Raw genomic sequence first — 24219 nt, 5'->3', positions numbered from 1 at the left:
GAACCCCAACAGACTCAACCAATTATGCTGGGAATGCTATATCCCAGAGCCCAGGATTTAACTAGCTTTCTGAAAGTCAGGAGGGAAGGGGCAGATCTAATCTCCATCGGGAGAGAGTTCTACAGCCGAGGGGCCACCACCGAGAAGGCCCTGTCTCTCGTCCCCACCAGATGCGATTGCGAATGTGGTGGGACTGAGAGCAGGCCCCCTCCAGAAGATCTTAGCAACCTTGATAGTCCATAGGGGAGAATCCGTTCATCTTCCCTCTCTGCTTGCCCTCAGCACTCCCTCACCTCTTCCTCCCACAATCCCTGTGATTCCAGCCTTCCAAGTTGGGCTGTCTTCTAAGAACAATGCACTCCCATGTGTCCTGTTTGTTCCTGTGGCTGCCATGTTTGTGTGTGTGTGTGTGTGGGGGGGGGGGGGGGGGCTTCCAGCCCTGGCTCCCCTTGGTCACATACTGAGTGAAGCACAGGACGGCAGCCATTCATCCTTGGGCTGCAGAAGTTCCATGCGGCAGAGAACATCTGGGGTGGCCTGGTGTGGCGTCCCTATCTGCGGATCAAGATGGCTGCAGCTTTGGATCTCATGGAAAAATCTGCCCAGTGGAAAGAATGCTGTTTCCAACCCAAGTCCTGGAGAAAGAGGAGGGGGGAGAAGGCCACACAAGAGCCGCCCGTCACAGCATTCACGCTGGGGTTGGAAAGTGGGGGTCCTGCCTTCTTCTTGGGTGGCAGTTGACTTGTGTCTTCAGCCAATTGTGCTTTTCTCCCATTCGGGGAATTGGAAGGAAAAGAATGGAATCCCTGGAAGGCACCCAGTCCATTGTTGGCACAGAGACAACCACCGTGTCGTGGAAAGTTTGTGCGCTTGGGAGTCTGTTGCAAGAAAACGCACGCCTCCCTTTGGGGGTCTGCTCAGGGATGGGATTTGGGGGGAGGGGGGACATTCTAAACCGCTGGGCAACCAAATACCGGTGGCATTGATTGACCCTATTTATTTATTTATTTATTTATTTATTTATTTATTTATTTGTCGTGTCAGGGCAACCAGTCAATTATATTACATTTCTAACAGAACAAAGCAAACAAACAGACAAAATACAAAATGTATGAGTTTGGTAGTGGATTCAATGTCCTTTGACCAGTCTCTGGCCCCTTGGAGTGCCTCTGGTGTTGCCCCAAGAAGGTCCTCCATGGTGCATGTGGCAGGGCTCAGGGTGCGTTGCAGCAGGTGGTCAGTGGTTTGCTCTTCTCCGCACTCGCATGTTGTGGATTGCACTTTGTGGCCCCATTTCTTGAAGTTGGCTCTGCATCTCGTGGTGCCAGAGCGCAGTCTGTTCAGCGCCTTCCAAGTCGCCCAGTCTTCTGTGTGCCCAGGGGGGAGTCTCTCATTTGGTATCAGCCATTGGTTGAGGTGCTGGGTTTGAGCCTGCCACTTTTGGACTCTCGCTTGCTGAGGTGTTCCAGCGAGTGTCTCTGTAGATCTAAGAAAACTATGTCTTGATTTAAGTCGTTGACGTGCTGGCTGATACCCAAACAGGGGATGAGCTGGAGATGTCTCTGCCTTGGTCCTTTCACTATTGGCTGCTCCTTCCCGGAGGATGTCAGGTGGTGCAATACCGGCTAAGCAGTGTAATTTCTCCAGTGGTGTAGGGCGCAGGCACCCCGTGATAATGCAGCATGTCTCATTAAGAGCCACATCCACTGTTTTAGTGTGGTGAGATGTGTTCCACACTGGGCATGCGTACTCAGCCGCAGAGTAGCACAGCACAAGGGCAGATGTCTTCACTGTGTCTGGTTGTGATCCCCAGGTTGTGCCAGTCAGCTTTCGTATGATATTGTTTCTAGCACCCACTTGCTTGATGTTCAGGCAGTGCTTCTTGTAGGTCAGAGCACGGTCCAGAGTGACTCCCAGGTATTTGGGTGCGCTGCAATGCTCCAGTGGGATTCCTTCCCAGGTCATCCTCAGAGCTCGGGATGCTTGTCTGTTCTTAAGGTGAAAGGCACATGTCTGTGTTTTAGATGGGTTGACCCTGAAATTCATTGATTTGAGCATTGGCCTCTTGAGACTTGGATTCAAATCCCTGCTCAACCGTGGAACCTTGGGCAAGTTGAAAAATTAGGACCCCCAATTCTGCAAGTGACTGGACAAATCCTGCCAAGATAATCCTGAGGATGGGTCACTGTTGGAAGACACAACACAACAGCACCGACTACTCTGCGAAGCCCAACCTCGCTGGGCAGGCATGATATCCATCTTGGAGAAGTGGATGGCATGGAGGGCAACGCTGGCCTTGCCTCTCATTTCTCCACCTTGGTTTTGGCTTTGGCTCCCCAGGAGGGTGCTTTGAGTTGTGGGGGTCCCGGGGAAGGGATCCCGCCAAAGGGATTCCGCAGCTGGTCCGAGGGCTCATCCTCCTCTCGGGAAAGACAAAAGGGAGAGTGTGGGGCATTCACCGGGAATGAAAGGCAGCAAATTTGAAGCAGACCAGGCGGAAATGCTTGGTTTTAGCAAAGCACATGTTTGACCCATGGCTCTCTCCGCTACAAGCCGAACAGAAGCCAGCGGATTAGAGGGCTTCTCCAGAGGAGGGCCAGGCAGGCGCATGAATGGGCCTTGAAAGAGACCCTCTCCCGAGAGACAAAGGGCCCCTTTTCCAAGGGGTAAGGAAGTGGCTAATTGACACACAACGGGCACTTTTGCATTTGCTGCCTCCACCCCACCCCCCTTTCCCTTGATGGACAGCTTGCATTTTGACTCCACATTCAGTGAATTTCCTGGAATTGACGGTGTGCATTGAATTCTACATTTGATGTTCTTTTCAGTGCACTTAATGCTTGTGGACCTGGGACCAGGAGTGATCCTTTGAATCTCCTTTAGGAGAGGAAAGCAGGATAATCACAACCATCATCATAATAGCAGTAGCCATACCAGGTGTGCAACAGAAAGTGTGGAAAGCTGGGAAGACCATTGTCCCTGGCTGCCAGCTGGGGCCATGGAGGCCTTGAGAGGCTCTGTCTTTCACCTGCTGCAAAAGCCAGCCCTCTTCCCAAGTGGGCATGGTCAGACTTTGGCCCTCCAGGTGTTTGGGACTTCAATTCCCACAATTCCTAACAACCAGTAAGATGGAGGGCCAAAGTTTGACCATGTGTGGAGGGCTACCTGGAAGGCCAAAGTTTGACCATGTGTGGAGGGCTACCTGGAGGGCCAAAGTTTGACCATGCGTGGAGGGCTACCTGGAAGGCCAAAGTTTGACCATGTGTGGAGGGCTACCTGGAAGGCCAAAGTTTGACCATGTGTGGAGGGCTACCTGGAGGGCCAAAGTTTGACCATGTGTGGAGGGCCACTTGGAGAGCCAAAGTATGACCATGCATGACCCAAAGTCTTAGATCTCAGGATAGAGGGAGGCAATGAATTGAGGTTATCTTACAACGGCTGCCAAAATGGTATATGCAAAAAAATGGAAATAAAAAGGATTAGCATCAAAAGAAGAATGGCTAAATAAAATAAAATAAATTAGAGATATAGACAAATTGACATTTGCATTGAAAGATTCATATGGTATACTTTAAAGAAAACCGATTGGAAACCCTTTGATGAATATATAATTATTACTTCATGTGAATTTTGCGCAGAATAAGTCCCTGTTTCAAAACTAGCTTTAAAAACTTGCTGTTTTCCAAGCCCTTTTTGATATAGAAAGGAAATGTCACATTGCCAGGGCTCTGCCTTATTTAGGTAGAGATTAACCAAATTCCCAGTTTTATCAAACAGTTTAATTAAAACAGAACTTACTTTCTGGGTATTTTAATAGATCAAAATATAAAACATAAAGATAGCACTCAGTCACAGAATAAACAAAAACTGATAGCAAAAACTACACCATAGTCAAAGGGTCCAGTCCAGTGGTCAAACGCTGAGAGTTCAATAAACAAAGTCCAGGGATCAAGAGTCTATACCGTAGTCAAAAGCCAGTCCAAAGATTCAAGGTTCCAGGGTTCCAAGATTACAGAAGACAGGTTAGGATACCAAAAATCCAACAGACCTGGGGGAAAAACCAGCAGCATCCACCACCAAAATATGACAATACTTTTCTCCCAAAGATCAGTCCCAAGGTTAGCTCCTTAAATCCAGAAACATCCAGCTGCCACCTATCCCCTGCATGCCTCCACCCTTAATTGCTTTTACCTGTAAACTGTTACTTACAAACTACTCAGCCCTTTAGAACCAAAACTTACATTAACCCTTCCATCACCAACTGCCAGGTCTACCACCACCAATCACCGCCAACTGTGGAACATATGACAGAGGACAATCACCATGGAGTGACCATCACGGTGGCAAAGTTCCTTGCAGTGGCAGCAAGGCTGAGAAAGAGCCTTGTCTCTTGGTATTACCTAACACTGTGTCGTATGTGCCTGTATAGTACAGGATATTTCCCTGGATATGAATGATGTGTTAACTACTGTATGTTATATATTTAACAATTGCGAGTCCATGGACCGTAATAAAGTTTTTGTTGAAATCCATTATAGATAGAAAAGGTCTTGGAGTGAACTAGCTTACTAAAACTCATCTTCTAAGGAAGAGAAAAGCATAAAAAGTCAAAATATCCATGCAGCTACATTTTGCCTGGAGAAAGGCAAAATGCGTCCTCACTGGGAGGGAGACAAAGGCAGAGAGAAGGCAATGGAGAATGATCACATGGCCAAACCCAGGGCAATAAAAATACATTGAAAGAAGACGTTCCCTCATCCCTCACAGAGATGCCATGGCTACATCTTCAAAGGAGGAGGAGATAATGGCAAGCAAGAAGAGTAAAGCATAGGAATGTGGGGAAAATAATCCCTCGCACTGATCCTATATCTAAGTCTAGCTACTCATTGAAGACTGGGGACTTGATGACACAAGAGACTCGTGCAGTCCAGGGATGAAACCCAACATAAGGAAATAGTGAGGGATTCCTTCCCTAAGTGAAGCTCTGTTTGGCAATGGCAACAATTGGCCCTCGTTAAATCTGTCTTGTTCTTTGGGGTCAGCAAACACCATAATGAAGTAACCAAAGATGATTCCCAAGCCACGCAGCTTCGGAGACAGACTCAGAGAAGGGGCTCCTCTGCAGAATTGAGATTCCTAATGGATCCTGCAAAGTAAGAAGAGCCTGAAGAAGAGAAGGCTGAGAGGAGATATGATAGCCATGTAGAAATATGTGTGAGGAAGTCACAGAGAGGAGGGAGCAAGCTTCCTTTCTGCTTCCCTGGAGACTAGGACGCAATGGAGGAATGGCTCCAAACTACAAGAGAGGAGATTCCATCTGAACATGAGGAAGAACTTCCTGACTGTGAGAGCCGTTCAGCAGTGGAACTCTCTGCCCCGGAGTGTGGTGGAGGCTCCTTCTTTGGAAGCTTTGAAACAGAGGCTGGATGGCCTTCTGTCAGGGGTGATTTGAATGCAATATTCCTGCTTCTTGGCACAATGAGGTTGGACTGGATGGCCCAGGAGGTCTCTTCCAACTCTAGGATTCTTTGATTCTTTGATTCTAATGCAACTCCTTCTCCTGATGGGGGTTGCGCATGCTTCCATTTCTAGTGGAGCATGTCCAGCCAGGCACCCAGATGTGGTGGGCTGGTTGTCCGGGCGATGCCCTCTCCCTTTCCTCTCCCCGCTGCCCCTTCCTTCCTTCCTTCCCTCCTCCACCTCCTTTCCCCCCATTCTTTCCTTCCTTCCTTCCTGCCTTCCTCCTCCTTGCAGTGAGGTAGGTAGCAGCTGTGTGTGACCCCGGTGTGGACTGGAATTAATGAATGTTTGTTTTAGCAGTCCTTGGGTTTCAGTAGCTCCTAATGAGGCTTTGATAGCCAGGGCCTCCAATTAGCCAGGCAGCCTTTCAGCTGGCCCCTAAGCCTCTAATTGCTAACACATTGCCCCGATCAGAGAGGGAGGGAAAAGGGGGCTGTCGTGTTGTGTCCCAATGAGGAGGACTGGCTCTTGGGTGCTTCGTGCATGCCCTTAGAAGCAGAGCATCAGAGAGTTAGTTGGAAGGGACCCCCAGGGCCCATCCTCTCTGGACAGATGGCCATCCAGCCTCTGATTAAAAGTCTCCAGAGAAGGAGACTCCACCCGACTCCTGACATCAACCACAGAGCCCATTGTGGAACAGCTCCTAGCATCAGGAAGTTCTTCCTAAGGTCGAGGAGGAATCTCTTTTCCTGCCATTGGAATCCATGGCTCCATTGCGTCCCAATCTCCGGAGCAGCAGAAACCAAACTTGCCTCTTCCTTAGTGGACATCTTTACCAATGGGTTGCTGTGAGTTTTTTGGGTGTACGGTCATGTTCCAGCAGCATTCTCTCCTGGCGTTTCCCGTAGTAACCTATGGGTGTGAGAGCTGGACCAAAAGGAAGGCTGAGCAAAGGAACTGTGGTGTTGGAGGAAAATGTGGATAGTGCCTTGGACCACCAGAAGATCCAACCAGTCCATCCTCCAGGAAAGAAAACCCATCTGCTCAATGGAGGGAAGGATATTCGAGGCAAAGAAGAAGTCCTTTGGCCACATCATGAGAAGAAAGGAAAGCCTGGAGAAGAGAGTGATGCTGGGGAAAAGGGAAGGAAAAAGGAAGAGGGGCCGACCAAGGGCAAGGTGGAGGGATGGTATCCTTGAAGGGACTGGCTTGATTCTGAAGGAGACCTTGGGGGTGGCCACGGCTGATAGGGAGCTCTGGCCTGGGCTGGTTCAGGAGGGCACCAAGAGTTGGAAGCGACTAAAATGATCAAGGGTCTGGAGAACAAGCCCTATGAGGAGCGGCTTAAGGAGCTGAGCATGTTTAGCCTGAAGAAGAGAAGGCTGAGAGGAGATATGAGATAGCCATGTAGAAATATGTGAGAGGAAGCCACAGGGAGGAGGAGGGAGAAAGCTTGTTTTCTGCTTCCATGGAGACTAGGACGCAATGGAACAATGGCTTCAAACTACAAGAGAGGAGATTCCATCTGAACACGAGGAAGAACTTCCTGACTGTGAGAGCCGTTCAGCAGTGGAACTCTCTGCCCCAGAGTGTGGTGGAGGCTCCTTCTTTGGGAGCTTTTAAACAGAGGCTGGATGGCCATCTGTCAGGGGTGATTTGAATGCAATATTCCTGCTTCTTGGCAGAATGGGGTTGGACTGGATGATGGCCCAGGAGGTCTCTTCCAACTCTTGGATTCTATGATTCTATGACTGACCGAATAAACAACAATGCCTGAATATGCATTGACATTGCATTAATAGAGTGCTACAAAAGCTGACGGGGTCTTTGAAAGCCTGAAGAAAAATGCCAGGGAGATGGTGGTCAGGCATCTGGACAACATGGCCGGTCCAGCGGAGTTGATGGCGGAGGAGCATCGCTTCAATGCTGGTGGTCTTTGCTTCTTCCAGCACACTGACATTTGTCCGCTTGTCTTCCCAAGAGATTTGCAAGATTTTCCAGAGGCAGTGCTGATGGAATCGTTCCAGGAGTTGCATGTGACGTCTGTAGACAGTCCACGTTTCGCAGGTGTAAAGCAGGGTTGGAAGGGGAATAGCTTTATAAACAAGCCCCTTGGTCTCCCTACGGATGTCCCGGTCCTCAAACACTATGTGCTTCATTTGGAAAAATGCTGCACTCACAAAGCTCAGGCAGTGTTGTATTTCAGTCTTAATGTTGATGTCTGTAGACAGTCCACGTCTCGCAGGTGTATATCAGGGTTGGGAGGACAATGGCTTTGTAGACAATCCCCTTGGTCTTCCTACGGATGTCCCGGTCCTCAAATACTCTCTGCTTCATTTGGAAAAATGCTGCACTCGCAAAGTTGTATTTCAGTCTTGATGTTGATGTCTGTAGACAGTCCACGTCTCGCAGGTGTATATCAGGGTTGGGAGGACAATGGCTTTATAAACAAGCCCCTTGGTCTCCCTACGGATGTCCCTGTCCTCAAATTCTCTTTGCTTCATTCGGAAAAATGCTGCAGTCACAGAGCTCAGGCGGTGTTGAATTTCGGTGTCGATGTTGACTTTGGTGGAGAGGAACAATAATTGTGTTACGTGGTATATTTCTTTTCTAATTGGATTCATTGTATGAGCTTTAACTTTTACAGTATCTTCTGGGCCTTTATACCACGCTGGTAGAATGTTCCAATATGTTTCCAGCATTTCCAGCATTTACGAGAGCTGCGTCTTTGGCCTCCCTTTGAGCTCCCATCCTTTCTGGGCTTTCAACCGCTTGAAGCCAAACTCCCCAAAGGTTTATTTCCCAATTTTGGGGTTTCGGAGCCTGCCGAAGCCTGTTCTGATCTGCCAGCCGTGTTTCTCTATGTTTGGCTTCAAGACCTTGTTTGGGGTTGCAGAGCACTTTCAGGATTACTCTGTAAATATCTCCCTGTCGCCTCTCCTTGAAATAGAAGAAAGGATGGCTCTCTCTCTGTCTCTTTTCATTTGAAATGACTCTTTTCATGGTGATCCCTGGCTGTCTTGACGCTGAGGTTATTATGTGTATTAAGAATAAAACACTCCCATCATTTGACAAAGAGAAGCGGGGGGGGGGGGGGGGGGGGGTCCAACAAAACATTATACAGACAGAGAAAATAACTAAAGACTTAGAATCATAGAATCATAGAATCAAAGAGTTGGAAGAGACCTCATGGGCCATCCAGTCCAACCCCATTCTGCCAAGAAGCAGGAATATTGCATTCATAGAATCATAGAATCATAGAATCATAGAATCAAAGAGTTGGAAGAGACCTCATGGGCCATCCAGTCCAACCCCCTGCCAAGAAGCAGGAATATTGCATTCAAATCACCCCTGACAGATGGCCATCCAGCCTCTGTTTAAAAGCTTCCAAAGAAGGAGCCTCCACCACACTCCGGGGCAGAGAGTTCCACTGCTGAACGGCTCTCACAGTCAGGAAGTTCTTCCTAATGTTCAGATGGAATCTCCTTTCTTGTAGTTTGAAGCCATTGTTCCGTGTCCTAGTCTCCAAGGAAGCAGAAAACAAGCTAGCTCCCTCCTCCCTGTGGCTTCCTCTCACATATTTATACATGGCTATCATATCTCCTCTCAGCCTTCTCTTCTTCAGGCTAAACATGCCCAGTTCCCTAAGCCGCTCCTCATAGGGCTTGTTCTCCAGACCCTTGATCATTTTAGTCGCCCTCCTCTGGACACTTTCCAGCTTGTCAATATCTCTCTTGAATTGTGGTGCCCAGAATTGGACACAATATTCCAGATGTGGTCTAACCAAAGCAGAATAGAGGGGTAGCATTACTTCCTTAGATCTAGACACTATGCTCCTATTGATGCAGGCCAAAATCCCATTGGCTTTTTTTGCCGCCACATCACATTGTTGGCTCATGTTTAACTTGTTGTCCACGAGGACTCCAAGATCTTTTTCACACGTACTGCTCTCGAGCCAGGCGTCCCCCATTCTGTATCTTTGCATCTCATTTTTTCTGCCAAAGTGGAGTATCTTGCATTTGTCACTGTTGAACTTCATTTTGTTAGTTTTGGCCCATCTCTCTAATCTGTCAAGATCGTTTTGAATTCTGCTCCTGTCCTCTGGACTATTGGCTATCCCTCCCAATTTGGTGTCGTCTGCAAACTTGATGATCATGCCTTCTAGCCCTTCATCTAAGTCATTAATAAAGATGTTGAACAGGACCGGGCCCAGGACGGAACCCTGCGGCACTCCACTTGTCACTTCTTTCCAAGATGAAGAGGAAGCATTAGTGAGCACTCTCTGTGTTCGTCCACTTAACCAATTACAGATCCACCTCACCGTAGTTTTGCCTAGCCCACATTGGACTAGTTTCCTTGCCAGAAGGTCATGGGGGACCTTGTCGAAGGCCTTACTGAAATCCAGGTACGCTACATCCACGGCATTCCCTGCATCTACCCAGCTTGTAGCTCTATCGAAGAAAGAGATCAGATTAGTCTGGCATGACTTGTTTTTGATAAATCCATGTTGACTATTAGCGATGACTGCATTTGTTTCTAAGTGTTTGCAGACCACTTCCTTAACAATCTTTTCCAGAATCTTGCCCGGTATCGACGTGAGGCTGACCGGACGGTAGTTGTTTGGGTCGTCCTTTTTTCCCTTCTTGAAGATTGGGACCACATTGGCCCTCCTCCAATCTGCTGGAACTTCTCCCGTTCTCCAAGAACTCTCAAAGATGGTTGCCAATGGTTCCGAAATGACTTCCGCTAGTTCCTTCAATACTCTTGGGTGTAGTTGATCTGGTCCTGGGGACTTGAACTCATTAAGAGCGGCCAGGTATTCCTGGACGACTTCTTTCCCAATTTGGGGTTGGATGTCCTCCAATCCCTCATCCACTCCATCTTGCTGAGGTTGAAGACTCTCTTTTTGTGAGAAGACCGAGGCAAAGAAGGCATTAAGCAGTTCTGCCTTTTCCCTATCCCCTGTCAGCATTGCCCCATCTTCTCCTCGAAGAGGTCCTATCGCCTCCTTGTTTTTCCTTTTTCTACTGACATAAGAATAGAAGCCCTTTTTATTGTTTTTAATGTCCCTGGCAAGTCTGAGCTCGTTTTTTGCTTTAGCTTTGCGGACCTTTTCCCTACAGGTGTTGGCCATTTGTTTGAATTCTTCTTTGGTGATTTCTCCCTTTTTCCACTTCTTGTGCATGTCTCTTTTGTGTCTTAGCACAGTTAGAAGTTCTTTGGACATCCATTCTGGCTTCTTTGCACTTGTCCTATTTTTTCTCTTTGTTGGCACGGTTTGCAATTGCGCCTTGAGTATTTCACTCTTGAGAAGTTCCCATCCATCCGTAGCTCCCTTGTCTTTTAGTATCTGTGTCCACGGAATGCTGCTCAGCGTTTCCTTCATTTTTTGGAAATCAGCTCTCCTAAAGTCCAAAATGCGGGTTTGACTTGTCTTAGTTTCGGCCTTCCTTTGTACCTCAAATTGCAGGAGCACATGGTCACTTGCCCCTAAGGATCCTACCACTTCGACCGCATCGATCAGGTCCTCCGCATTTGTTAGGATGAGATCAAGAGTAGCCAATCCCCTTGTTCCCTCTTCTACCTTCTGGACCATGAAATTGTCTGCAAGGCAAGCGAGGAATTTGTTGGACCTTGTACTCTTGGCCGAGTTTGTTTTCCAGCAAATATCGGGATAGTTGAAATCGCCCATGACTACTACATCTCTTTTCTGTGCCTGTTTGGTCAACTGTTGGCAGAAGACTTCATCAAGATCTTCCTCCTGGCTTGGGGGTCTGTAGTAGACGCCTACAACGACATCTTTTTGAGTCCCAGTTCCCTTGATTCTTATCCAGATGATTTCAAGCTGGTTTCCCAGATTGCTGTCTTGAATTTCTTCTGCAGCATAAGAGTTTTTGACATATAAGGCTACTCCGCCTCCTCTCCCCTTTGTTCGGTTTCTGTGAAAGAGGTTATACCCCTCGATATCTACATTCCAGCGATAGGAGTCATCCCACCAGGTTTCAGTGATGGCTATGATATCATATTTGTGGTGTTGTGCTAGAAGTTGGAGTTCGTCTTGTTTATTTCCCATGCTCTGTGCATTAGTGTAAAGACATGTGAGCCCCTGGAATCTTCCCTTGAGCTGTTTAATTGGGATTATTGTGCTTTTGGTACGTGGTTCTTGTTGTGTTTGTGCAGCCCTCCGTTTAGCCTTCTGGCGATTCCCAGATATTGTGGGTAAAGTAGTGTTCGCAAGGCTGTTGTCCCCCTCCCCCGGTGGACCTAGTTTAAAGTGCGTCTAATGAGGTTTGCGAGTCTGTGAGCAAAAAGGTGTTTTCCTACTTGTGTGAGATGCACCCCATCCCTTGCCAGTAGGCCATCCTCCTGGAATAGCAGGCCATGGTCGAGGAAGCCAAAGCGTTCCTCCTGACACCATTTTCTAAGCCAGTCATTGACCTGTACTATTTTTCTGGCTCTTGTGGGTCCGTGTCTTACAACAGGGAGGAGGGATGAAAAGACCACCTGTACATTACATTCTTTTAGCATTGCTCCTAGAGCTCGAAAATCATTTGTGATCTTTTGAAACGTATGCCTTGCAGTATCATTGGTTCCTACATGAATCAACATGAGGGGAGGACGGTGATAGGGCTTGAGGAGCCTGGTGAGCCTCTGAGTGATATGGTGTATTTTTGCCCCCGGCAAATCACCCCTGACAGATGGCCATCCAGCCTCTGCTTAAAAGCTTCCAAAGAAGGAGCCTCCACCACACTCCGGGGCAGAGAGTTCCACTGCTGAACGGCTCTCACAGTCAGGAAGTTCTTCCTCATGTTCAGATGGAATCTCCTCTCTTGGGTTGTTGTAGGTTTTTCGGGCCATATGGCCATGGTCTAGAGCAGTGTTTCTCAACCTGGGGGTCGGGACCCCTGAGTGGGTCGCGAGGGGGTGTCAGAGGGGTCGCCAAAGACCATAAGAAAACACAGTATTTTCTGATGGTCATGGGGATTCCATGTGGGAAGTTTGACCCAATTCTATGGTTGGTGGAGTTCAGAATGTTCTTTGATTGTAATGAACTATAAATCCCAGCAACTACAACTCCCAAATGTCAAGATCTATTTTCCCCAGACTCCACCAGTGTTCACATTTGGGCATATTGAGTATTCGTGCCAAGTTTGGTCCAGATCCACCATTGCATGAGTCCACAGTGCTCTCTGGATATAGGTGAACTACAACTCCCAAACTCAAGGTCAATGCCTTCCAATGTTTTCCATTGGTCATGGGAGCCAAGTTTGGTTCAAATCCATCGCTGGTGGAGTTCGGAATGCTCTTTGATTGTAGGTGAACTATAAATCCTAGCAACTACAACTCCCAAATGACAAAATCAATCCTCCCCCAACCCCACTAGCATTCACATTTGGGTGTATTGGGTATTTGTGCTCAATTTAGTCCAGTGAATGAAAATGCATCCTGCATATCAGATATTTACATTATGATTTATAACTGTAGTAAAATGACTGTTATCAAGTAGCAACGAAAACAATATTATGGTTGGGGGTCACCACCACATGGGGGACTGTATTAAGGGGTCACTGCATTAGGAAGGTTGAGAACCACAGGTCTAGAGGCATTCTCTCCTGACGTTTCGCCTGCATCTATGGCAAGCATCCTCAGAGGCATTCTCACCTCTGACGATGCTTGCCATTGATGCAGGCAAAACGTCAGGAGAGAATGCCTCTAGACCATGGCCATATAGCCTGAAAAAACCGACAACAACCCAGTGATTCCGGCCATGAAAGTCTTCGACAATAAACTAAAGAGTTGTCAGGTTTTCTTTTCTTTTCTTGCAAGTCTGCTTATAATTCAGGCATGGGCAAATTTTGGTCCTGTAAGTATTTTGGACTTCAATTCCCACAATTCCAAACAGCCTCCATCCACATCCTTTCCCCCGCTCAACTGCTTAAACTGGAAAGATTGCCCATGCCTGCATTAAAGACTTTGGGAAGAAGAAAGGGGAAAGGCAAGCAGGATGCAAAGCACCTTGACTTAACCTGTGCCACAGGGTTCCTTCCCTCTGTCCGAAATGGCTCTCGGTCCAAGAGATAATCATCATCATCATCATCATCATCATCATAATCTTTATTTAATGCCCCGCCACCATCTCCCCAATGGGGATTCAGGGTGGCTTACATGAGGCCAAGCCCAACAGCATATTACAATGAAGAAAAACCAAAACACAATAACAACACAGTAAAATACCGTATATTCCGGCATATAAGAGGACTGGGCATATAAGCTTTGGTTAGACCACATCTGGAATACTGTGTCCAATTCTGGGCACCACAATTCAAGAGAGATATTGACTCTAAGCTGGAATGTGTCCAGAGGAGGGCGACTAAAATGATCAAGGGTCTGGAGAACAAGCCCTATGAGGAGCGGCTTAGGGAACTGGGCATGTTTAGCCTGAAGAAGAGAAGGCTGAGAGGAGATATGAGAGCCATGTATAAATATGTGAGAGGAAGCCACAGGGAGGAGGAGGGAGCAAGCTTGTTTTCTGCTTCCTTGGAGACTAGGACGCAGTGGAACAATGGCTTCAAACTACAAGAGAGGAGATTCCACCTGAACATTAGGAAGAACTTCCTGACTGTGAGAGCCGTTCAGCAGTGGAACTCTCTGCCCCGGAGTGTGGTGGAGGCTCCTTCTTTGGAAGCTTTTAAGCAGAGGCTGGATGGCCATCTGTCAGGGGTGATTTGAATGCAATATTCCTGCTTCTTGGCAGAATGGGGTTGGACTGGATGATGGCCCAGGAGGTCTCTTCCAACTCTTTGATTCTATGATTCTATGATTCTAAGACGACCCCCAACTTTTCCACTTAAAATATAGAGTTTGGGATATACTCACCGTATAAGACTACCCCTCTTCCAACACACACCCCGAAAGGGCCCTAAGTGATTCTAAACTGACTAAACAATTTTGTTTTGGTCTCTACATTGTCATTTATTGCAGCTTGCAACTCTTTGCCTCTTTCTACGTTGCCATATAGTGCAGCGTATAAGACTGCTCCCGCATATAAGATGACTCTAATGCATAAGGCTACTCCAGTGTATAAGACGATCCCCATGTATAAGGCTACTCCTGCGTATAAGACGACCCCTGACTTTTGAGAAGATTTTCTTGGGTTAAAAAGTAGTCTTATACGCCAGAATATACAGTACATACAACAAAAACAATAAAGCAAAATCATAAAAAGTAAAATAACATAACATAACAATGTGCGGGATAAAACTAAGATACTAAAAATACTAAAATCAGGAGGAGATAGGGATGGAGCAGATTGTTTGTGGGGGAGAAACTCGTAAAGGAACGGGGTCATAAATATAGGCCTTCATACAGTCCTTGAAGTGACTGGACTGACCTTGAAGGAGCTGGGGGTGGTGACGGCCGACAGGGAGCTCTGGCGTGGGCTGGTCCATGAGGTCACAAAGAGTCGGAGACGACTGAACGAATGAACAACAACAACAGGTGGGGAAATATACTCTGGGGACAAAAGACCGTTGAGGGGGAGCAACTGTGTATGATAGAATCATAGAATCAAAGAGTTGGAAGAGACCTCCTGGGCCATCCAGTCCAACCCCATTCTGCCAAGAAGCAGGAATATTGCATTCAAATCACCCCTGACAGATGGCCATCCAGCCTCTGATAATATGGCTACTCTCCAAAAGCACATCAGAAAAGCCAGGTTTTGAGATCCCTCTTGAAAATGTCTAAGGTGGGGGCCTTCCTAATCTCACCAGGCAATGAGTTCCAGAGTTGGGGGGCCACAGAGGAGAAGGCTCTCTCCCTTGTGCTTACAAGACGAGCCTGTGATAATGGCAAGGGCGAAAGGAGAGCCTCCCCTGAGGATCTAAGAGCTCGGGCTGGTTCATGGAGAGAGATCCAGTCACGAAGGAAGGCGGGTCCCAAACCATTTAGGGCTTGTATTGTCGAAGGCTTTCATGGCTGGAATCACTAGGCTCTTGTGGGTTTTTTCGGGCTATAGAGCCATGTTCTAGAGGCATTTCTCCTGACGTTTTGCCTGCATCTATGGCAAGCATCCTCAGAGGTTGAGAAGGTCTGTTGGAAGTAGGAAAAATGGGTTTATATATCTGTGGAATGGCTGGGGTGGGGCAAGGAGCTCTTCCCTGCTGCAGTTAGGTGTGAATGTTTAGCTGATCACCTTCATTAGCATTTGAAGGCCTGCCTGAGTCTGGGAAAATCTGTTGCTGGGAGGTGTTAATCTGTGCCTGGTTTTTTTCATCTCTGTTGTTTAGCTGTTATAATTTTAGAGTTTTTTAATACTGGTAGCCAGATTTTGTTCATTTTCATGGTCTCTTCCTTTCTGTTGAAATTGTCCACATGCTTGTGGATTTCAATGGCTTCTCTGTGTAGTCATTTAGGGCTTTGTAGGTGATAACCTGCACCTTGAATTGGGACCGGAAGACAAACGGCAGCCAATGAAGCCCCTTAAACAGGAGAGTTGAGCCTTTCCCTGTAATTCGCCCCAGTTATTAAGCTGGCTGAGTTGTAATTTCCAGGCCATCTTCAAGGGTAGCCCCACGTAGAGTGCATTGCAGTAATCCAGTCGAGGTAACTAAGGCGTGGACCACCATGGTCAAGTCAGACTTCACGAGGTATGTTCGTAGTTAGTGCACGAATTTTAATTGTGCGAAGGCTCTCCTGGCCACCTGCGCATCTAGCATCAGCTCTGAGTCCAGGAGGACCCCAAACTATGGACCTGTGACCTCAAGAGTTAATGACCGTCCACGGCTTCTCTTCCAGGGCAAGGTGGCCCAGACGGCCTGCATGTCGGCCTGCAAGCACCTGGCCACTTCACTGATGCAGCTGCTCCTGGAAGCCGAAGTCCGGCAGCTCTCGCAGGGCGCCCTGCAACAGTTCAACCTGGACGTAGCTGAGTGTGAACGTGAGTCTCCTCCTTCCCTTCCCACTCCACCCTACCCCACCCCAACACTGTTCACATTGAACCACTCCACCAGTGTTCATGTTTGGGCATATTGAGCATTCATGGCCAAGTTTGGTGCAGATCCACCATTGTTCAGAATGCTTTTTGATTATAGGTGAACTATCAATCCCAGCAACTACAACTCCCAATTGTCAAGGTCTATTTTCCCCAACCTTCACCAGTGTTCACATTTGGGTATATTGAGTATTTGTGCCAAGTTTGGTACAGATTCATCATTGTTTGAGTCCACAGTACTCTCTAGATGTAGGTGAATCCAGACCCAACATGCTAAGTTGGGTCTGGATCCATCATTGTTTGAGTTCATAGTGTTGTCTGGATGTAGGTGAACTCCAACGTCAACACTCAAGGTCAATGCCCACCAGACCCTTCCAGTGTTTTCTGTTTGCCGTGGGAGTTCTGTGTGCCAAGCTTGGTTCAATTCCATCATTGATGGAGTTCAGAATGCTTTTTGATTGTAAGTGAACTATCAATCCCAGCAACTACAACTCCCAATTGTCAAGGTCTATTTTCCCCAACCTTCACCAGTGTTCAAATTTGGGTATATTGAGTATTCATGCTAAGTTGGGTCTGGATCCATCATTGTTTGAGTTCATAGTGTTGTCTGGATGTAGGTGAACTACAACTCCAAAACTCAAGGTCAATACCCATCAGACCCTTCCAGTGTTTTCTGTTTGCCGTGGGAGTTCTGTGTGCCAAGTTTGGTTCAATTCCATCATTGGTGGAATTCAGAATGCATTTTGATTGTAGGTGAACTATAAATCCCAGCAACTACAACTCCCAATTGTCAAGGTCTATTTTCCCCAAACTCCACCAGTGTTCACATTTGGGAATATTGAGTATTTGTGCCAAGTTTGGTCCAGATCCATCATTGTTTTGAGTCCACAGTGCTCTCTGGATGTAGATGAACTACAACTCCCAAACTCAAGGTCAATGCCCACCAAACCCTTCCAGTATTTTCTGTTAGTCGTGGGAGTTTTGTGAGCCCAGTTTGGCACAATTCCATCGTTGGTGGAGTTCAGAATGCTCTTTGATTGTAGATGAACTATAAATCTCAGCAACTACAACTCCCACATGACAAAATCAATCTGCCCCCCAACCCCACCAGTTTTTAAATGTTAGCGTAGCGGACATTTGTGCCCAATTTGGTCCTGTATATGAAAATACATCCTGCATTTCAGATATTTACATTATAGAATCCTAGAACCCTAGAGTTGGAAGAGACCTCCTGGGCCATCCAGTCCAACCCCATTCTGCCAAGAAGCAGGAATATTGCATTCAAATCACCCCTGACAGATGGCCATCCAGCCTCTTCTTAAAAGCTTCCAAAGAAGGAACCTCCACCACACTCCGGGGCAGAGAGTTCCACTGCTGAACGGCTCTCACAGTCAGGAAGTTCTTCCTCATGTTCAGGTGGAATCTCCTCTCTTGTAGTTTGAAGCCATTGTTCCATCGCGTCCTAGTCTCCATGGAAGTAGTAAACAAGCTTGCTCCCTCCTCCTCCCTGTGGCTTCCTCTCACCTATTTATACATGACCCTCATCATATCTCCTCTCCGCCTTCTCTTCTTCAGACTAAACATGCCCAGCTCCTTAAGCCGTTCCTCATAGGGCTTGTTCTCCAGACCCTTGATCTGCTCCCTCCTCCCTGTGGCTTCCTCTCACGTATTTATACATGGCTCTCATCATATCTCCTCTCCGCTTTCTCTTCTTCAGGCTAAACATGCCCAGCTCCTTAAGCTGCTCCTCATAGGGCTTGTTCTCCAGACCCTTGATCATTTGAGTCGCCCTCCTCTGAACACATTCCAGCTTCTCACTATCTCTCTTGAATTGTGGTGCCCAGAATTGGACACAATATTCCAGGTGTGGTCTAACCAAAGCAGAATAGAGCATGGGGAGCATGACTTCCCTGTTATGATTGATAACAGTAGCAAAATTGCAGTTACGAAGTAGCAACGGAAATAATTTTCTAGTTGGGGGGTCACCACAAGATGAGGAACTGTATGAAGGGGTCACAGCATTGGGAAGGTTACGAAACTGTATCAGTTCTAGCCTTTGAGATACAGAACATGTGCCATTGCCCATAGAAAACCACGATAACAGTAAGATCTAGGAAATGAGAGCTGATGTGGTCTGTCCAGTGCAGTTTTAAGAACTCCAGGAACAGGCCTGAAAAACCAGGATACCAAGGATTTTAGTTGGTTTGTCTGTGTTGCCTTTAATACCTGGCGTTAAAAAAAAGTTCCTGCACTTTCAAGGCAGCCTGAAGTCTCCCTGGCTGGACTAAATGAAGATGGATGTCGCCGTCACTGTGACTCTCGCCTCCTGATCCATCACTGTCAACACCCCTGAGGATGGGGAACACAGGCTGCTGGCCCCATCCATCTATCTGTCCATCCAGTTCCCCTTCCTCTTAGATATTTCTCCGATGGATTTCACAGACAGGATGAGGAATAACCTCTTCTTTGGAGATGAAGACTGTAAACCAGGCATGGGCCAACTTTGGCCCTCCCTCCAGGTGCTTTTGACTTCAACTCCCACAATTCCTAACAGGGAAAGAATTGACAGAGAGACAGGGGACAGGGAAAAGGCAGAACTACTTAATACCTTCTTTGCCTCGGTCTTCTCACAAAAAGAAAGTCATCTTCAACCTCAGCAAGATGGAGTGGGTGAGGGATTAGAGGACATCCAACCCCAAATTGGGAAACAAGTTGTCCAGGAATACCTGACCTCTCTAAATGAGTCCAAGTCCCCTTTCAGGACCAGATCAACGACACTCAAGAGTATGGAAGGAACTAGTGGAAGTCATTTCGGAATCATTGGCAACCATCTTTGAGAGTTCTTGGAGAACGGGAGAAGTTCCAGCAGATTGGAGGAGGGCCAATGTGGTCCCAATCTTCAAGAAGGGAAAAAAGGACGACCCAAACAATGACCCATGTCCGGTCAGCCTCACGTCGATACCAGGCAAGATTCTGGAAAAGATTGTTAAGGAAGTGGTCTGCAAACACTTAGAAACAAATGCAGTCATCGCTAATAGTCAACATGGATTTATCAAAAACAAGTCATGCCGGACTCATCTGATCTCTTTTTTCGATAGAGTTACAAGCTGGGTAGATGTGAGGAATGATGCCGTGGATGGAGCGTACCTGGATTTCAGGAAGGCCTTCTTTGACAAGGTCCCCCACGACCTTCTGGCAAGGACACTAGGCCAATGTGGGCGAGGCAAAACTACGGTGAGGTGGATCAGGAATGGGTTAAACGGACGAACCCAGAGGGTGATTCTCCCCAAGGCTTCCTCTTCATCCTGGAAAGAAGTGATGAGCAGAGTGCCATCAGGAGGGTTCCGTCCTGGGCCCGGTCCTGTTCAGGATCTTCATTCATGACTTAGAGGAAGGGCTAGAAGGCAGGATCATCCAGTTTGCAGATGGGACAAAATTGGGAGGAGCAGGATTCAAAATGATCTTGACAGATTAGAGAGATGATGGGCCAAAACTACCACAATGAAGTTCAACAGTGACAAATGCAAGATACTCCACTGAGGCAGAAAAAAACAAAATGCAAAGAGACAGAATAAGGGGCAATGCCTGGCTCGAGAGCAGTACGTGTGAAAAAGATCTTGGAGTCCTCATGGACAACAAGTTAAACATGAGCCAGGAATGTGATGTGGCGGCAAAAAAAGCCAATGGGATTTTGGCCTGCATCAATAGGAGCATAGTGTCTAGGTCCAGGGAAGTCCTGCTCCCCATGCTCTATTCCGCCTTGGTTAGACCACACCTGGAATATTGTGTCTCATTCTGGGCCCCACAATTGAAGAGAGATATTGACAAGCTGGAATGTGTCCAGAGGAGGGCGATTCAAATGATCAAGAGTCTGGAGAACAAGCCCTATGAGGAGCGGCTTAAGGAACTGGGCATGTTTAGCCTGAAGAAGAGAAGGCTGAGAGGAGATATGATAGCCAGGGATAAATATGTGAGAGGAAGCCACAGGGAGGAGGAGGGAGCAAGCTTCCTTTCTGCTTCCCTGGAGACTAGGACGCAATGGAAGAATGGCTTCAAACTCCAAGAGAGGAGATTCCATCTGAACATGAGGAAGAACTTCCTGACTGAGAGAGCCGTTCAGTGTGGTGGAGGCTCCTTCTTTGGAAGCTTTTAAGCAGAGGCTGGATGGCCATCCGTCAGGGGTGATTTGAATGCAATATTCCTGCTTCTTGGCAGAATGGGGTTGGACTGGATGGCCCAGGAGGTCTCTTCCAACTCTTTGATTCTATGGTTCTATGATTCGGTGGTTTCCCAGACAATGCTGCGCTGGGCCTCTGGGCTGTCTCATTGTACCGGGCCCTGGCAGAGGATGGAAGGAACTGGCAGTGCCCATCCAGTCTGTGCAGCGACTGGCTTGCGAGAGAAGCCCTTGCACCTCTCTCCTGCTCTGGTCCATAGTCTGTCCATCCTCATTCAGCGTAGAACAGATGCAGTCCAAAGAAAGGCTCCCATTGGCCTAAAGCGTCGGGAGGTGGAATAGGTTTCAATATAGACCCCACAACTGAGGATGCTTGCCACAAATGCAGACGAAATGTCAGGAGAGAATGCTTCTAGAACATGGCCAGACAGCCCGGAAAACCCACAACAACCCAGTAACTGTATTGTCATTGTACGTACATTGCAGAACAAAATGCAATGCCTTCTGCTGCACAGTTAAATAGCAAATTGGTTAATTGGTTGAGACTCTATGAGATATTCAATGAAAGACTATAGCAAAATGTGTTGCAGGATGTTTTGCAAAAGGTTTTGCAATTTCACAAAATTGTTCCATGTTTTTATGATAGAATCAATTAGGAAATGACATTTATAACCCAGGAACAAATAACTCTTCCAGAAGTGGATTTGCTTTCCTTCCAAGGGCCAGATTTCTCTAATTTCCTATTGTCTCTTAACGATGAGTCATTTGTAAGTTGGATGTAATTTGTTTTTGGACTGCATCATCTAAGATCTCTCTATGAGGGTTGAATGAAAAGTAATGCCTCCACCTTCGTAACTCCTCAACTGATGGCAGTACTGGTATGCGGCAGGTACTGGCTTGTTCAAAAGACTCTCCTCTACAGTTCCACATTGGCGGGAAGCCTTAGCATTAAATGGACCTTTGTAACTCCTCAACAGTTGGCAGTACTGGTATGCAGCTGGTACTGGCTTGTTCAGTAGGCTCTCCTCTACAGTTCCACTTTGGCAGGAAGCCTTAGCATTGAACGGACCTTCGTAACTCCTCAACAGATGGCAGTACTGGTATGCGGCAGGTACTGGCTTGTTCAGTAGACTCCCCTCTACAGTTCCACTTTGGGAGGAAGCCTTAGCATTGAACAGACCTTTGTAACTCCTCAACAGATGGCAGTACTGATATGCGGCAGGTACTGGCTTGTTCAGTAGACTCTCCTCTACAGTTCCATTTTCGCAGGAAGCCTTAACATTGAACGGTTGTGTTGTTAAAGTGCAAAGTATGGAACCCTGCACAGGCAGTAGATCAATGTGACTTAAGCAACATGCAGTCATTGAATTCTTGACAGCAGAAGGTGTCACCCCAAAGGAGATTCCTCAGGGAATGCCAACTGTTTATGGTGATATTGTGTTGATGTGAGGACTGTGCGTTGTTGGACAAGTAAGTTTAAAGATGTTGAGGTGGGAACATATGGGTTGTGTGACAAACAAAGAGTTGGACGTCCTGTGACAGCAACCACCGAGTTTCACAAGCAAAAGGTTGAGATTGATTCAGGACAATCGTCGTATCACTCAGAGAGAAATTTCAAGCATAATCGGCATTTCACAAGAAAGTGTGGGTCACGTGGGGACCAGGACATCCGTAGGGATACCAAGGTGCTTGTTTATAAAGCTATTGTCCTCCCAATCTGCTATACGCCTGCGAGACGTGGACTGTCTACAGATGTCACATGCAACACCTAGAATGATTCCATCAGCGCTGCCTCCGGAAAATCCTGCAAATCTCTTGGGAAGACTAGTGGACAATTGTCAGAGTGGAAGAAGAGGCAAAGACCACCAGCACTGAAGCAATGGTCCTCTGCCATCAACTCCGCTGGACCAGCCACGTTGTCCGGATGCTTGACCACCGTCTCCCAAAGCAGTTGCTCTACTCCGAACTCAAGAACGGAAAACGGAATGTTTGTGGACAGGGAAAGAGATGGGCTCAAGGCCAACCTTAAAAACTCTGGCATAGACACTGAGAACTGGGAAGCCCTGGCCCTTGACCGTTCCTGCTGGAGGTCAGCTGTGACCATTAGTGCTGCAGAATTTGAAAAGGCACGAATGGAGGGTGAAAGAGAGAAACATGCCAAGAGGAAGGCGAGTCAAGCCAACCCCGACTGGGACCGCCTTCCACCTCGTAACTGATGCCCTCACTATGGGAGAAGATGCAGGTCAAGAAGAGTGCTCCACAGTCACCTATGGACCCACCAGAACACTGATCTTGGAAGACTATCCTACTCGGCCAACGAGGGATTGCCTAAGCAGAAGGAGGAGGAGGAGGAGAAGGAGAAGGAGAAGGAGAAGGAGTGGGTCACATTATTGCTTTGCTTGGCTATTGGAAGATCTGTGCACGATGGGGACCCAGGATGCTGACGCCTGAAATGAAAGTGTACAGACTTCTTCCATGATGGCTTCAGAAAACTTGTTCATTGTTGGCAGAAACGTATCCGATTGTCTGGTGATTATGTGGAAAAGTGAATAGTAGTAGCTAAAGAGCACATTCTAAGGATTATTTTTGCATTTGATTTATCTATATAAATAAAAATGTAATGTTCGTTTGTGGGATTATCAGAACTCAAAAACCACTGAATTGCCACCAAATTTGGACACAAGACACCTAACAACCCAATGTATGTCCTTCACTCAAAAAAATGGATTTTGTCATTTGTGAGTTGTAGTTGCTGGGATTTATAGTTCACCTACAATCACAAAGCATTCTGAACCCCACCAACGATGGAATTGAACCAAACTTGGCACACAGCTCTCCAATGACCAACAGAAAATACCGGAAGGGTTTGGTGGGCAGTGTCCTTTGGTTTTGGAGTTGTAGTTCACCTACATCCAGAGATCACTGTGGAGTCAAACAGTGATGGATCGGGACCTAACTCTACACGAATACTCAATATGGCCAATGTGGAGTTTGGGGAAAATGGAATCTTGACATTTGGGAGTTGTAATTGCTGTGATTTGGGATTTTGGCCTGCGTCAAGAGGAGCCTAGTGTTTAGATCTAGGGAAGTCATGCTCCCCATGCTCTATTCTGCTTTGGTTAGACCACATCTGGAATATTGTGTCCAATTCTGGGCACCACAATTCAAGAGAGATATTGACAAGCTGGAATGTGTCCAGAGGAGGGCGACTGAAATGATCAAGGGTCTGGAGAACAAGCCCTATGAGGAGCGGCTTAGGGAACTGGGCATGTTTAGCCTGAAGAAGAGAAGGCTGAGAGGAGATATGATAGCCATGTATAAATATGTGAGAGGAAGCCACAGGGAGGAGGAGGGAGCAAGCTTGTTTTCTGCTTCCTTGGAGACTAGGACGCGGAACAATGGCTTCAAACTACAAGAGAGGAGATTCCATCTGAACATGAGGAAGAACTTCCTGACTGTGAGAGCCGTTCAGCAGTGGAACTCTCTGCCCCGGAGTGTGGTGGAGGCTCCTTCTTTGGAAGCTTTTCAACAGAGGCTGGATGGCCATCTGTCAGAGGTGATTTGAATGCAATATTCCTGCTTCTTAGCAGGG

General features: G+C 47.2%; 1 protein-coding gene across 2 annotated transcripts in view; it reads left to right on the top strand.

Moving 5' to 3' along the window:
* EXOC6B (exocyst complex component 6B) overlaps positions 1-24219 on the top strand; it is a 379788-nt gene that overhangs the window by 263199 nt on the left and 92370 nt on the right. For both annotated transcript variants that reach the window (XM_067468442.1, XM_067468443.1), the window contains exon 19: positions 16255-16396. In XM_067468442.1, coding sequence (XP_067324543.1) covers positions 16255-16396 — 142 coding nt within the window. The remainder of the gene's footprint in view (positions 1-16254; positions 16397-24219) is intronic.

This window comes from Anolis sagrei, chromosome 5 (assembly GCF_037176765.1).
Source record: "Anolis sagrei isolate rAnoSag1 chromosome 5, rAnoSag1.mat, whole genome shotgun sequence".
Lineage (NCBI taxonomy): Eukaryota > Metazoa > Chordata > Lepidosauria > Squamata > Dactyloidae > Anolis > Anolis sagrei.
Note: the sequence above shows the minus strand (reverse complement) of the source record. Positions and strands in the feature narration are given on the sequence as shown.